Source organism: Ogataea philodendri (genome assembly GCF_020536065.1).
Source record: "Ogataea philodendri strain CBS6075 chromosome Unknown scaffold3, whole genome shotgun sequence".
NCBI lineage: Eukaryota > Fungi > Ascomycota > Pichiomycetes > Pichiales > Pichiaceae > Ogataea > Ogataea philodendri.
The window spans coordinates 1-12055 of NW_025764099.1; the positions used below are offsets into that span (position 1 = coordinate 1).

Here is a 12055-nt window from a genome sequence, read left to right on the forward strand (position 1 = left end):
CTGCCCACCTTCTATTAGTATCACTCGCTCGCGGGCTAGCCCGCATCGCATCAATCTTCCTTCTATGTAGGCTTCTCTATTCTCTGCTCTGCATCACTTTCACCACCGCTTATCACCACTGTGCCTTCCCATCTCCCTCCCATCTCCCTCCCACCACTCACTCGTATTCTTGCCGCGCCGCAGGAAGCGGATACCTCCCCACCTCAGCAAGGATCTGCCCGCCCCGGCGCAGCTTCGCCAGCGCAGCCTCCCCGCACCACTGCGGTGCCAGCCCCGCCAGCGCCCGCTCGATCTCCCTCACCTCCCCGTCGCTCACAAGCCACGTCTGTCCGCCTCAGTGCTGGTGCTGATCCCGCATGCAAATCTAATTCACCGTTGAGGCCGCCCTGGAGAAACCTTTTTCTGTTAGCAGCCGGTTTCCGAAACCGCCCAGCTCTGGGTATCATATCTAACTGACAGTACTTGAAATCTCTTGCAGAGTGACGCAAAAATCTACACAGCTCAAATCGGAGATAAACTGAGAATTCGTACATTGTTGCACCGGCTCCTAGGGCTTCCTCGAGATCAGTGTGTCTCTTCCCTCTGCAGCTGTCAGCGTTTTTACTGGCGACAGTGGACCAAAAGCGGCTAATCACTGCTTGTTTATAAACTCCTCGATGATCTCCGTTGGAGTAGTTTTGCGTGTTTATACCCTTTATCATTCCGTGTTAGGTACATAGTTGTGCATAAAGAAAACAAGATCGGTTTGCATTTGGACAGCAATTAGATGTCTTTTCTTTTTAGAACGTTGAGAGAGATGAATAGAACCAGGAAAATATGGATTAGCTATTTCTGTACTCAGGATTGCAAAAGTAGTTTTTTCCAACTTTTCCACTCGCGTGTGTGATGCGGAGACACCGTAAAATACTTCTCTTTTTAGAAAATTACCTAATTTGTACTCATTACCAATATATCTTGAATTCCCAAAGAATTTCTGGTCTCCCAAAGAAGTCATTCTCAAGAACATCCAAAGATGAGGTATACTATTTAAAAGTAGCTCATTACGGCAGCTAGTCTTGCCACAATGTCTCCAAACAAAAAGCCGATCGAATCTTTGAAGCTCAACAACGGACTTTCTATCCCTAATGTTGCCTTAGGTACCTGGAAAGCCAGCCCCGATGATTGCTATAATTCGGTCATGACTGCGCTGAAAAGTGGGTACACACATATTGATACCGCAAGAATTTACAGAAATGAAGTGTCTGTTGGTCGGGCGGTGAATGACTTTCTCAAACAGTCTCACTTGAAGAGAGAGGACCTTTTCATCACAACCAAAATTTCGCCCTTTGAGTTCCAGGACCCAGAAAATGCAATTCTCGATTCGCTGGAAAGACTGCAGCTAGATTATGTTGATCTTTATTTAATGCATCACTGTGTGGCAGAAGTCACTGGCGAAGGTATCACCCCTCGTGATGAAAACGGGTTTAGAAAGCACATATCCCCAGAAGTATTCAGCTATGTTGATGCTTACAGACTGTTACAAAATCTAGTCGCTAAAGGTTACACCAAGTCAATTGGTATCTGCAATATCAATTCGCCAAAAATTCAACGACTTTTGGAAACAAAAGACCTGATTCCTCCCGCTGTTGTTCAATGCGAGATCCATCCGTATCTTCCACAACATGAGCTGGTTGAATTCTGCAAGGCCAATAATATTGTTGTGGAGTCATACTCTCCACTTGGATCAACCGGTGCTCCCTTGCTCCAGGATTCGGTAATCGTTGAAATTGCCCAAAAGTATGGCGTTACTCCAGCATGCGTTGCTATTAGCTGGGCCGTTGCAAGAGGGACTGTGGTTCTTCCAAAATCAACAACGGCTCAAAGAATTAAGGAGAACATGTTCCTCATTGAGCTTGACGAGGAAGACGTCAATTTGATTGGTAGTATTTACAAGCGTATGACCAAACGATACCTTGAGCCAAAGTGGAAAATCAATGTTTACGACAGCGACGCTGATTTTAATCCGCTTACATAGATCCGTATTTAGTCAAATTGACGTACTTCTCAGTCAACCATACGGTTTTTGTATCTAAAAATTATATCGCTCGACAAGAAATCCATTTGATCAGTTCAGATGAGTTTTGCCAAGACTTGCTTGACGATTTAGGAAATTGGCCCAATTTTTGCAAAAGGGCTGTTGGACTGGGGTACTTTAATCGTATGTCTCTTATCAAATGAAAAATTTCCTAATCCGTATTTGGATGCGGTTCTCAATTTGGAATAGCCCATTCGATATTACAAGAGGAGAGCATATATAAAAGATTCGCACGTATTGTGAGTGTCGTGACGATTATGAGTCAACAAGCATTGAAGTTCGAAGAAGTCCTTGAAAATTCCAAATGTATGGTCGCATCTTACCGGACACCTTCGGTGGTGATGGTCAAAGGTGAAGGATCATATTTATGGGACATGGACAATCAGAAATATATTGATTTTTTTGCGGGAATTGCTGTGAATTCTCTTGGACATTGTGATCCAGAAGTGACACAGATTATCCATGAGCAATCCAGTCTTCTTCTACATTCTTCTTTTGCCTGTCCAACGGAATGGCCATATGCTCTTGCTGCCAAATTGGTCGAAAAAACTAAAGAGTCTGGAGGAATGTATAACGCATCTAGCGTTTTCTTTAGCAATTCTGGTGCGGAAGCTAATGAAGCAGCTTTGAAATTTGCTCGAAGATGGGGAAAATCAATTGCAGAAGATAAGCACGAAATCATCTGTTTCAGTACATCTTTCCATGGACGGACCTTTGGTGCCTTGAGTGTCACCTCCAAGCTGAAGTACCAGGAACCATTTACGCCTCTAGTCCCTGGAGTCAAGCAAGCACAAGTTGGAGACATTGAATCTGTTAAGAAGCTTATTTCCGAAAAGACTTGTGCGGTAATCATTGAACCGGTGCAGGGAGAAGGAGGAGTTCGTCCTGTCGATGAAGACTTCCTTATCGAACTCAAAAAGCTGTGCACAAAATACCAAGCCGCTCTCATTTATGACGAGGTCCAGGTGGGTGTGGGACGGTCCGGTACACTTTGGGCGCATTCAAAGCTTCCGAAAGAGGGGCATCCAGATATTTTTACTTCTGCTAAAGCTTTAGCTAACGGTTGTCCCATTGGTGCAACTATAATCTCTCCCGAAATCAACGAGGTGCTACAACCTGCAGATCATGGCTCCACATTTGGTGGTAATCCTATATCTACTCGTGTTGCATGTAATGTTCTGGACAGGATTTCCAACAAACAATTTCTGGAAGACGTTCAGCGGAAAGCAAAACTTCTTCAGTCCGGACTTTCTCAACTGCAGACCAAGTATCCAGGTATAGTCGAGGATGTCAGAGGTTCTGGCTTGATGATGGGGATGGAGCTCACTGTCGAAGCAAAACCAGTGGTTGCAAAAGCTAGGGAATTTGGACTCGTTACCACAGTTGTGGGTGACAACATCGTCAGACTTCTACCTGCACTGAACATTCCAGATGATGTACTTTTGGAAGGTGTGTCTATTTTGGAAAGGACCCTTGATGCACTTTTTGGAACTAAATAGGTCAAAACTAATTAACTATAATACATCATTAGTATCTGACCGCTCCTCGAGCCTCTTCAGGTTATTTCACTTATAACTAGTCTACATTTGCTGTTCAACTACAAACTGGACAAATTGGTCATCTATCTTACCAATTATCACTACAGGAAGGAAATGTCCAATATTTATTTAAATTGAGCAATTAGTTCATATATAAAATAGGTACTCACAATCTTAGGTGGAATAGTGGAAAAGGGGATTTTCCTTATCAGTTAAGTCAGCGAACTCAATGTTCTGAACCATTCGTGCTTTCTCTTCAATTTCCGGGTGTTCTCTCAAATGTTTGGCATTCTCGCGGTTTCTACGGTCGTATTCCCACCAGATAAGCAGTAAGAAAATTAAACTTGTCGCATAAGAAACCACAATTGCGATCTTTCCACCAATGTAATCAGGCGCTTGCGACTCAATGAATGTTTGTGGGCCAACGACCATACCAATACAATAACCAATCAAGAAGATAGCATCCATGACTGCTTTTTTTGTAGTACCACCAGTGTTACTTGAGAAACAGGATAAACACTGAATCATACTGATTGGGTTAAGTTCTTGCAAGTAGTATCCTGCCAGACCGACTTTGTTGTTCCCGTTGGGCCATGCAAGCATACAAGCTGCAACGATACAAATAATGGTCGAGAAGACGGAGACAAACATCCGTGATTTCCAAATTTTCAGGCATGCCCACACAAACAGCGGGTTTCCGGGAAAAATGATAGCTCCCGTAGGCATTTTCATCAGCATAGACTTCTTTGTTGAGAACTTGAAGTCATCATTCAAAAGAATAGATCCGAAAGAGCCAATAGCTCCCGATGGAATATCGGACGAAACGCCGTACCAGAAGTAGTACCAAGTGACCACATCGGTAAGTGCTTCTTTGATCTGGTTTTTCTTAATGCGCTTCGAGCCAAATCCTTGTTGGTTTCCTCTTAAGCGCTGAACTAGTCTTTTCTTGTCTTCGTCGTTAAGGAATCTGGCCTTCGAAGGTTCATCTGGAAGATAAGCTAGCGCAAAGAAGCCGATACCCAAACTGACTGCACCAATAATGTAAAGGTTGAGTCTCCACGGCTCAACAGAGTATGACTCCTCGTATTGAACCATAGCATATCCTATGCAGTTGTTCAGAATAGTTGCTATACCACTGCAGCAGAACCAGACTGATGTTCTCAAGAATTGTTCATCAACTTTGTAGTATTGACTGGTTATCAACATTAATCCAGGATTGATTGAGGACTCTAGCATACCCAAGATAACACGAAGGGCCATTAAACCAGCGTAAGATTTGACAGCCCCGTGAAGAATGAGGATCATAGACCACAGAATGACAAAGCATGACAATGTTTTCGCCAAAGGAAATCTCTGCAAGAGGAAACTGGCAGGTAACTCAAACACTAAGTATCCCAGGTAGAACGCAGAAGAGGTCCAAGAGTACATATCACCTTTCATATCAAGAGACTGCTTGATACCAAGAATGGCAGAGGTACTGAGAGCAGACTTATCCATATAAAGGGCTGTGATCAAAAGCATAAGAGCGGGCATCAAGAATAAGTCAATTTTCCAACGCAAAGCCTTGTCTTTCTTTTCGTCGTAGTCGACGTCACCCTCAAGGGCCAGCTTCATAGCCATATCAACATCATTAGTCACCTTGACCTGGCCTCCGTTGGCACTGGTGATAGTTGTAACCAGGTTATGAGTATTCAGCTCATCACTCGAGAATACTGTGACTCTACTGGTGACAGCATTCATCAATTTTTTTTCAGAACTCATTGTTGAAGTGACCATCATGATGGATGACTAGGCTTTATATATTGTGAATCGTACGACGCGGCTTATCTTGATGGAAGCCGCAGCTCGCAAATTTTCAGATGGTCAGATATGTTTCCAGGTAATCGTGATGTGAGATTCTTATCTTCATCGCCCAAAGATAAACTGTTCGAAAAATTCCTGATAAATCGTTTCCGGATGAGTCGGATTCGTAACCGAGTGACTAGTTTATAAACCGGAAATGCGTACCAGCTTGAGTTGGAATTTTTAGTGCAACATGCTCCACCATGAGAGAGGAGCAGCCTCATCACCAGCAACAACATTACTTTGGGATGTCATCTGTTACCAGTGGCTAAACTTGCTTCCATGTTGTTTAGTCGAGTAATCTCAATGATTGAGTTAATGCTTTTGGTGACCGGAAACCGTTAATTAGGAAATTTTCCGAATTTGGTATGTATGAAGATAAACCTCGGACTCGAAACTATCGCAATAAATGTGTCAGATTGAGGGTAACAAACCAATTCTGATAATGGAATATTTCCGTTTCAAGTCAGCAGGTCTAAAAATCAAATTGATCTCGGGATGATGGCCCTTCCCTGTAACGGGATCAAAAAGTCGATGCCTCAATGTAGAACCAGATTAAAATAACACTGCTGTCGTAAATGACTCTATTTAAAAACGGCACAACTACTATATGTGCCAAAAGGTTTCTACAAATTGGCGAACTTTGAAAGACATCTTGAAATAGCAGAGTTCGAAACTTTTGAAAACTAATGGTATCGAAAATTGCAGAAACGGAGACGTACACCGACGTCGAGCAGGATAGTGTCGATTCACGTATCAGTGTTTCTCATAGAAAGCTACTTTCTCCATTTCTGTTGGACAAACGAGTTCCACATATTCCTATCGATGCAGAAAGGAAAGAGCTCCCATATGGTACCACAAATATCTTCTCTGAAGCGTTCTTTAGCTGGTGTGATCCGATACTGAAAGTTGGGTATCGGAGAATTCTGGTACCTGAAGATATATTTAAAATTTCCCCTGGTTCGCGCTATGACGTTGGCGAGATGGCTGCTAGATTTGAAGTTGCACTTCAACGGCGAATAGACAAGAGCCAGCAACAAACTACCGAGAGTGCGAGACCTTCGAAATCTGAAAAAGTGGGAAGTAATCCTGTGTACTCCCGATTCATTGTTGCTCTTGCTTTGCTCGACGTTTTCAAGAAACAAATCTTATTTTGCGTCTTGATAAGAGCATGTGGAGATGTCTCTTCTGGGATGAATGCTTTGCAAGTGCGAAAAATTGTCGAAATGGTTTCAAAATCTTCAGATACAAGTCCACATCCTTCTGGCTACGGCTATGCGGTCGGCATTGCGTGTCTTGTTTTGTTTCAGGGTCTTGCATATTCACATTATATGATAGCGGCGCAATACTGTGGAGCACAAATGAGAAGTGTCTTAAGTCATGCAATTCTTCAAAAGTCCATGCACATTAATAGGGAAGGGAAAATCCTTTATCCTTCCTCAAAAATTACTTCGTTTCTTTCGAACGACATCTCTAAAGTAGAGCTATCAATTTGGTACTTTGGGTTCATATTAAGTCTTCCGACAGGTTTGACAATCACAATAATTCTTCTTGTCGTCAATCTTGGGGCAGCCTCCCTAGCTGGCATTGCCTACTTCTTACTCATTACCCTCGTATCGAGCATTTTGATCAGACATTTTATGAAACTAAGGGTTGCTTCAAATAAAGGAACCGACCAGCGAATCAAGTGTCTCAAAGACGTTCTGTCAAGCATGAAGATCATAAAATACTACTCATGGGAACTCCCATATTTGAAGCTTTTAACAAATTACCGAGCAATGGAGATGGCAAACATTTTAAGATTACAAGTGATTAGAAATCTAATAACCGCCACCATTGTCACACTACCGAATGTATCCTCCATGGTCAGTTTTCTTGTTGTCTTTGCAGCAAATAATGGAAAACTTTCATCTGCCTCCAACGTGTTTTCTTCCGTTTCTTTGTTCAACATTATGATCGGTTACGTCTCCCAGTTCCCAACAGCGCTAAACACTTTGAGTGATGCACACATTGCGATTGGAAGATTGCAGACATTCTTGTTGCATCCAAATGAGGTTGCAGATCCGCTTCGTTTGATTATCGAAAAGGAAAGCTCGGAAATGGCCCTCAGTATCAAACAAGGATGGTTTAGTTGGATGCCATCGGGTGAGATATCATCGTCCACAACAGCTACAGGTCTGGTGACTTTGGAAAAAGATGATTGTTCTTCTCAGAATAGCACCCAGGTTTCTGAAATGGTTGACTCTTTTCAAGGTCTGAAAAATGTAAACCTTTCCATTTTTCATGGCGAGCTAATCATCGTGACTGGACCAATTGGCTCAGGAAAAAGCTCTCTTCTAGCGGCTATGAGCGGACTCATGCCACATATTGATGGATCTGTATCCATTGCGGGTTCGGTGACTTATTGTGGAGCATCATGGATGCAAAACGCATCTGTCAAGGAAAACATCATTTTTGGAGAAGATCTCAATCTTGAAAAATATCAGCAGGTAGTGGAGGCATGTTCTTTGGTTACAGATTTTGCGGTACTACCAGCTGGTGACAAAACAGAAATTGGCGAACGTGGAGTGAATCTCTCGGGGGGACAAAAGGCAAGGATAAATCTTGCTAGAGCCGTGTACCATGTCTATGGAAAGCAGGAGAGAAACATTATACTCCTAGACGATATCTTGAGCGCTGTTGATGCAAAAGTTGGTGAACATATCATGACACAATGTGTTAGTGGAATTCTTCAAGACAAAACACGAATTCTTGCTACTCATCAACTTTCTCTAATTGATTTGGCTGACCGACTGATTTTCATTAACTCCAATGGAAGCATCGACCTTGCTACCAAAGAAGAGCTAATAAAAACCAATCAAGAATTTGCTTCTTTGATGGAGTATCAATCCTCAAAGTCTTCTCAAAGTGATGACGTGCAGTTGTCGAAAATGGATGTATCTTCCAATCTAAAGAGGACATTTTCGCTCAACACAAAGTCTGCAGAGTTGAACAACGTCGAAAATGAATCAAAATTTCATCTATCTAGCGAAGATGGAAAGCTGATTTCTGAGGAAACCCGGAATATAAACAGTATTCCTATATCAACAATCATCCAGTATTTGAGGGAAGGATGTGGACGCTGGGGTATGGTTGTGATTATACCATGTTTCCTAATTTCGATCATTCTCACTACAGTGTGCATGTTATTACAAAATGTGTGGCTAAACTATTGGGCATCAAATCATTTTGAAGGTCGTTCAGGTTCATTCTACATTGGGATTTACGTTCTAGTTACTGTTCTCTATATGACTTGTGCAGGCTGGCAATTTTCGACAGTGGCTTACATTTGCAACAATTCCTCCAAGAATCTTAACATTAAGGCTATGCGTCGCTTGATGCATGCTACAATGTCCTTCTTCGACACAACACCTATGGGTAGAATTCTGAACAGATTCAGTAAAGACACAGAGACACTTGATAACGCAATAGTGGAGCAAGCTCGTCTATTTTGTTTTGGAATTTCTAACATGTGTGGAATTTTGGTGATTTCATGCGTTTATCTTCCATGGTTTGCAATAGCAGTGCCATTTGTCCTTTTTATTGCGCATTGCTTTTATTCCTACTATCAGGCTTCTGGTCAAGAATTGAATCGTATTGAAGCCACCCAGAGATCTCTTACCTATTCCTGCTTTGAAGAAGTTTTGAGCGGATTAGACATCATCAAACACCACAACGTGGCTACCAAGTTCACTCAAAGATTCCTTGGATACATCAATTTGCAAAATGAGGCATACTTTTCACTTCTTGGGGCGCAAAGATGGTTAGTGGTTCGGCTGGTTGTCTGTTCTGCGTTGTTCAACTTCATCATTGAAGCACTTTGTGTGAGTAAGGTGGTGGCGATCAATGATGGTGACACTGGGTTATTAGTTTCATACATGGTTTCGTTTTCCACTCAGTTAATTTCCACATCTCGGTCCATGGGTCAGCTGGAGCAATTCCTTTCATCTGTTGAAAGAATGGTGGAATATGCTAATAAATTGCCCCAAGAGGCCAGTTATTACTCCAAACCTGAATCTAAACCGTCTGAATCGTGGCCTAGGAGAGGAGAAATAGAATTTAAAAATGTGAGCATGAGCTATAGGCCGGGTTTACCTCTTGCTCTCCGCAACCTTAACGTTCACATTAGAGCTGGGGAGAAGGTCGGAATTTGTGGTCGGACTGGATCAGGAAAGTCCACTATAATGACCGCACTATATCGTCTCTGTGAGCCAGGAGACGGAGAAATTATGATTGATGGCGTTGACACCCTTTCTATTGGTCTTTATGACCTACGCTCTAAGTTGTCAATTATTCCTCAGGAGTCAGTTTTATTCAGAGGTACTCTGCGACAAAATCTTGATCCATTTGGTGATCTGGATGATGATTCATTGTACGGCTATTTGATCGAGGCTGGGTGTATCAATCCAAGCAGACTGTCAGGAATTAGACAGCAAGACCCCAATAGCGGAGAGCAGTTACATCCATTCCATTTAGATGTTGCAGTCGATGAGGGCGGGTCCAACTACTCCCTCGGGGAGAGGCAAGTTCTTTCACTCTGTCGAGCATTGATCAGAAAATCCAAAATACTTATCCTTGATGAAGCAACGTCAAGTGTGGACTATGAAACAGATGCACGCATTCAAAATACAGTGAGACTAAAATTTGCAGATTGTACTGTTCTCACTATCGCTCATAGACTCAAAACGATTCTAGACTATGACAAAATTCTGGTCATGGATAAAGGACGCTGTCTGGAATTTGACACTCCATGGAATCTTTTCCAGTCAGAAGGTAGTAGCTTCCGTGCAATGTGCTTGATCTCGGGTATTCAAGAGACCGATTTTGCAAAATAATTATGGATAGCTATGTTAAATAGACAAAATGCATTGTTACTTAAAAGATAACATCTCTTGCATAATCAAGGTAGCTATACACCATTTTGTTCTTTTGAGAGCTGAAGCAAAGCTTGCCCATGAGTGTTTTAGGTTTAGCTTTCAAAAGGCTATTAACTAGTATCTAATTTAGAGATTGCTGTTGGAGAGTTGGAAGAGGTTTGCCCTTCTGAACCATAGTTGTTATCAGTTCGTAGACAACTTGGGAAGCAGCAGTAGCTGTGATTTCAGCATTATCATAAGCCGGGCTGACCTCGACAACATCACCTCCCACAAGATTGAAATCAAGACCACGCAAAAGGTAAAGGACTTCCCTTGGAGTCATTCCACCTGGTTCGATCGTTCCTGTTCCTGGAGCAAATCCAGGGTCCATGCAATCAACATCAAGGGAAATGTAGACAGGATATTTCTCAGGAATTCTCTTCTTGATCTGAGCTATGATTTTGTCCATGGAGCTTGTACCCTGGAACCAAACGTCATCGGTACTGAATCTTTGCCAGCCCTGACTGGTATCCTCAGTATAGTCTTCCTCGCTCTTTCCGGCAATTCTAGCACGCAAACCAACGTGGACGTTGTAGTCCTCACTAATTAGTCCCTCATGAGAAGCCATCCAGAGCATAGAGCCGTGGGTAAATCTAGTTTTCTCCGAGTCCCAATACCCAGTTCTTTTGGAAGAATTCCATGTATCCAGATGAGCATCAAAGTGAATAACGGCAACCCGTCCGTAAACTTTGTGGAGTGCTCTTAGGTGAGGCAGAATGATTGAATGGTCTCCACCAAGAGCAATGTACCGAGGAGGATGGTTTGGATCTGCTTCAGACTGGCGACGCAACAAAAGCTCCTCAAATGCAGCTGTCATTTGCTCAAGAGCAACCTCGTTAGACACAGGGGTAACAGGAATATCACCACAATCCATCATGGTGGCCCATTCCTTGTACGGGTTGTAACCGGCTCTCAGATTGTAACCACGCTTCTCGCTTTGACGTTGAGAACCTTGACGAATTGCACTTGGACCAAACCGTGCACCAGGACGATAACTGGTGGCGGTGTCGAATGGCACACCAATGATTCCAATATCAAACCTTTTTTCTGGCTCAAGTAGTGCTGGGTGGTGGTCAAAATGGGCAAAAGTGACAATTCCAGCGAAGCCTGGGCCATTACCCCATTTCTCCTGTAAAGTTGCTTCCGGTTTCTCTTGAGAAATAGTCATAATTAGTGTCAACGATAGAGCGAATTATGGATAGTAAACTATGAAGAAGCTTGTGCTTATTATACACTTCTGCAAATCGAGAGGGAGCTGATAACGGAAGTTGCATATTTGCTAAAATAAGCATGCTGTATATTGAGTATCGATCTTCCCTCATTAGGGTTGGAACATGGTGAGCTCACAATGATTTCCGATACCCGAGACGCTACCGGTATTTGTTTTCTTCCTGGATCCATCAAAACGGGAAGATCAACTAATTCTGTTTTGGGAATGAAGGGAGTTTCCGTATTTAGTAATTTTAATGCAAGCAGATATGGATTTTGTAGTAGGCGATAAAGTTCAAACGATCCTGGGGAGCCTGAATCGTGATTGATGTAGCTAAAGGACAAGGGTATTTGGGAGTCATGTAGGCTGGGAAGTTATAAAAGACACAATTTTCAACGACCCCTCGTAATCGCCAAGACGTCTAGTTGGCTGTCGG

General features: G+C 42.7%; 7 protein-coding genes across 7 annotated transcripts; 4 read left to right on the plus strand and 3 right to left on the minus strand.

Annotated features, from left to right (window-relative positions):
- Positions 1-1063: 1063 nt before the first annotated feature.
- On the plus strand, positions 1064-2014 carry OGAPHI_005402 (uncharacterized protein; the record flags this gene model as incomplete). The annotated part of the gene is made up of 1 exon (XM_046206583.1): positions 1064-2014. The coding sequence occupies one exon, from the start codon at positions 1064-1066 to the stop codon at positions 2012-2014; it is 951 nt and encodes a 316-aa protein (XP_046059243.1).
- Positions 2015-2331: 317 nt separating this feature from the next.
- OGAPHI_005403 (uncharacterized protein) lies at positions 2332-3573 on the plus strand (the record flags this gene model as incomplete). The annotated part of the gene is made up of 1 exon (XM_046206584.1): positions 2332-3573. One exon carries the CDS (start codon positions 2332-2334, stop codon positions 3571-3573), a length of 1242 nt encoding a protein of 413 aa, XP_046059244.1.
- On the minus strand, positions 2457-3500 carry OGAPHI_005404 (uncharacterized protein; the record flags this gene model as incomplete). The annotated part of the gene is made up of 2 exons (XM_046206585.1): positions 2457-2884; positions 3332-3500. The coding sequence occupies 2 exons, from the start codon at positions 3498-3500 to the stop codon at positions 2457-2459; spliced, it is 597 nt and encodes a 198-aa protein (XP_046059245.1).
- A 213-nt stretch (positions 3574-3786) lies between the features above and the next one.
- OGAPHI_005405 (uncharacterized protein) lies at positions 3787-5391 on the minus strand (the record flags this gene model as incomplete). Its single annotated transcript, XM_046206586.1, has 1 exon — positions 3787-5391. One exon carries the CDS (start codon positions 5389-5391, stop codon positions 3787-3789), a length of 1605 nt encoding a protein of 534 aa, XP_046059246.1.
- Positions 4238-4453, plus strand: OGAPHI_005406 (uncharacterized protein; the record flags this gene model as incomplete). Its single annotated transcript, XM_046206587.1, has 1 exon — positions 4238-4453. The coding sequence occupies one exon, from the start codon at positions 4238-4240 to the stop codon at positions 4451-4453; it is 216 nt and encodes a 71-aa protein (XP_046059247.1).
- Positions 5392-6143: 752 nt separating the features above from the next.
- Positions 6144-10328, plus strand: OGAPHI_005407 (uncharacterized protein; the record flags this gene model as incomplete). Its single annotated transcript, XM_046206588.1, has 1 exon — positions 6144-10328. One exon carries the CDS (start codon positions 6144-6146, stop codon positions 10326-10328), a length of 4185 nt encoding a protein of 1394 aa, XP_046059248.1.
- Positions 10329-10491: 163 nt separating this feature from the next.
- OGAPHI_005408 (uncharacterized protein) lies at positions 10492-11577 on the minus strand (the record flags this gene model as incomplete). Its single annotated transcript, XM_046206590.1, has 1 exon — positions 10492-11577. The coding sequence occupies one exon, from the start codon at positions 11575-11577 to the stop codon at positions 10492-10494; it is 1086 nt and encodes a 361-aa protein (XP_046059249.1).
- Positions 11578-12055: the final 478 nt, after the last annotated feature.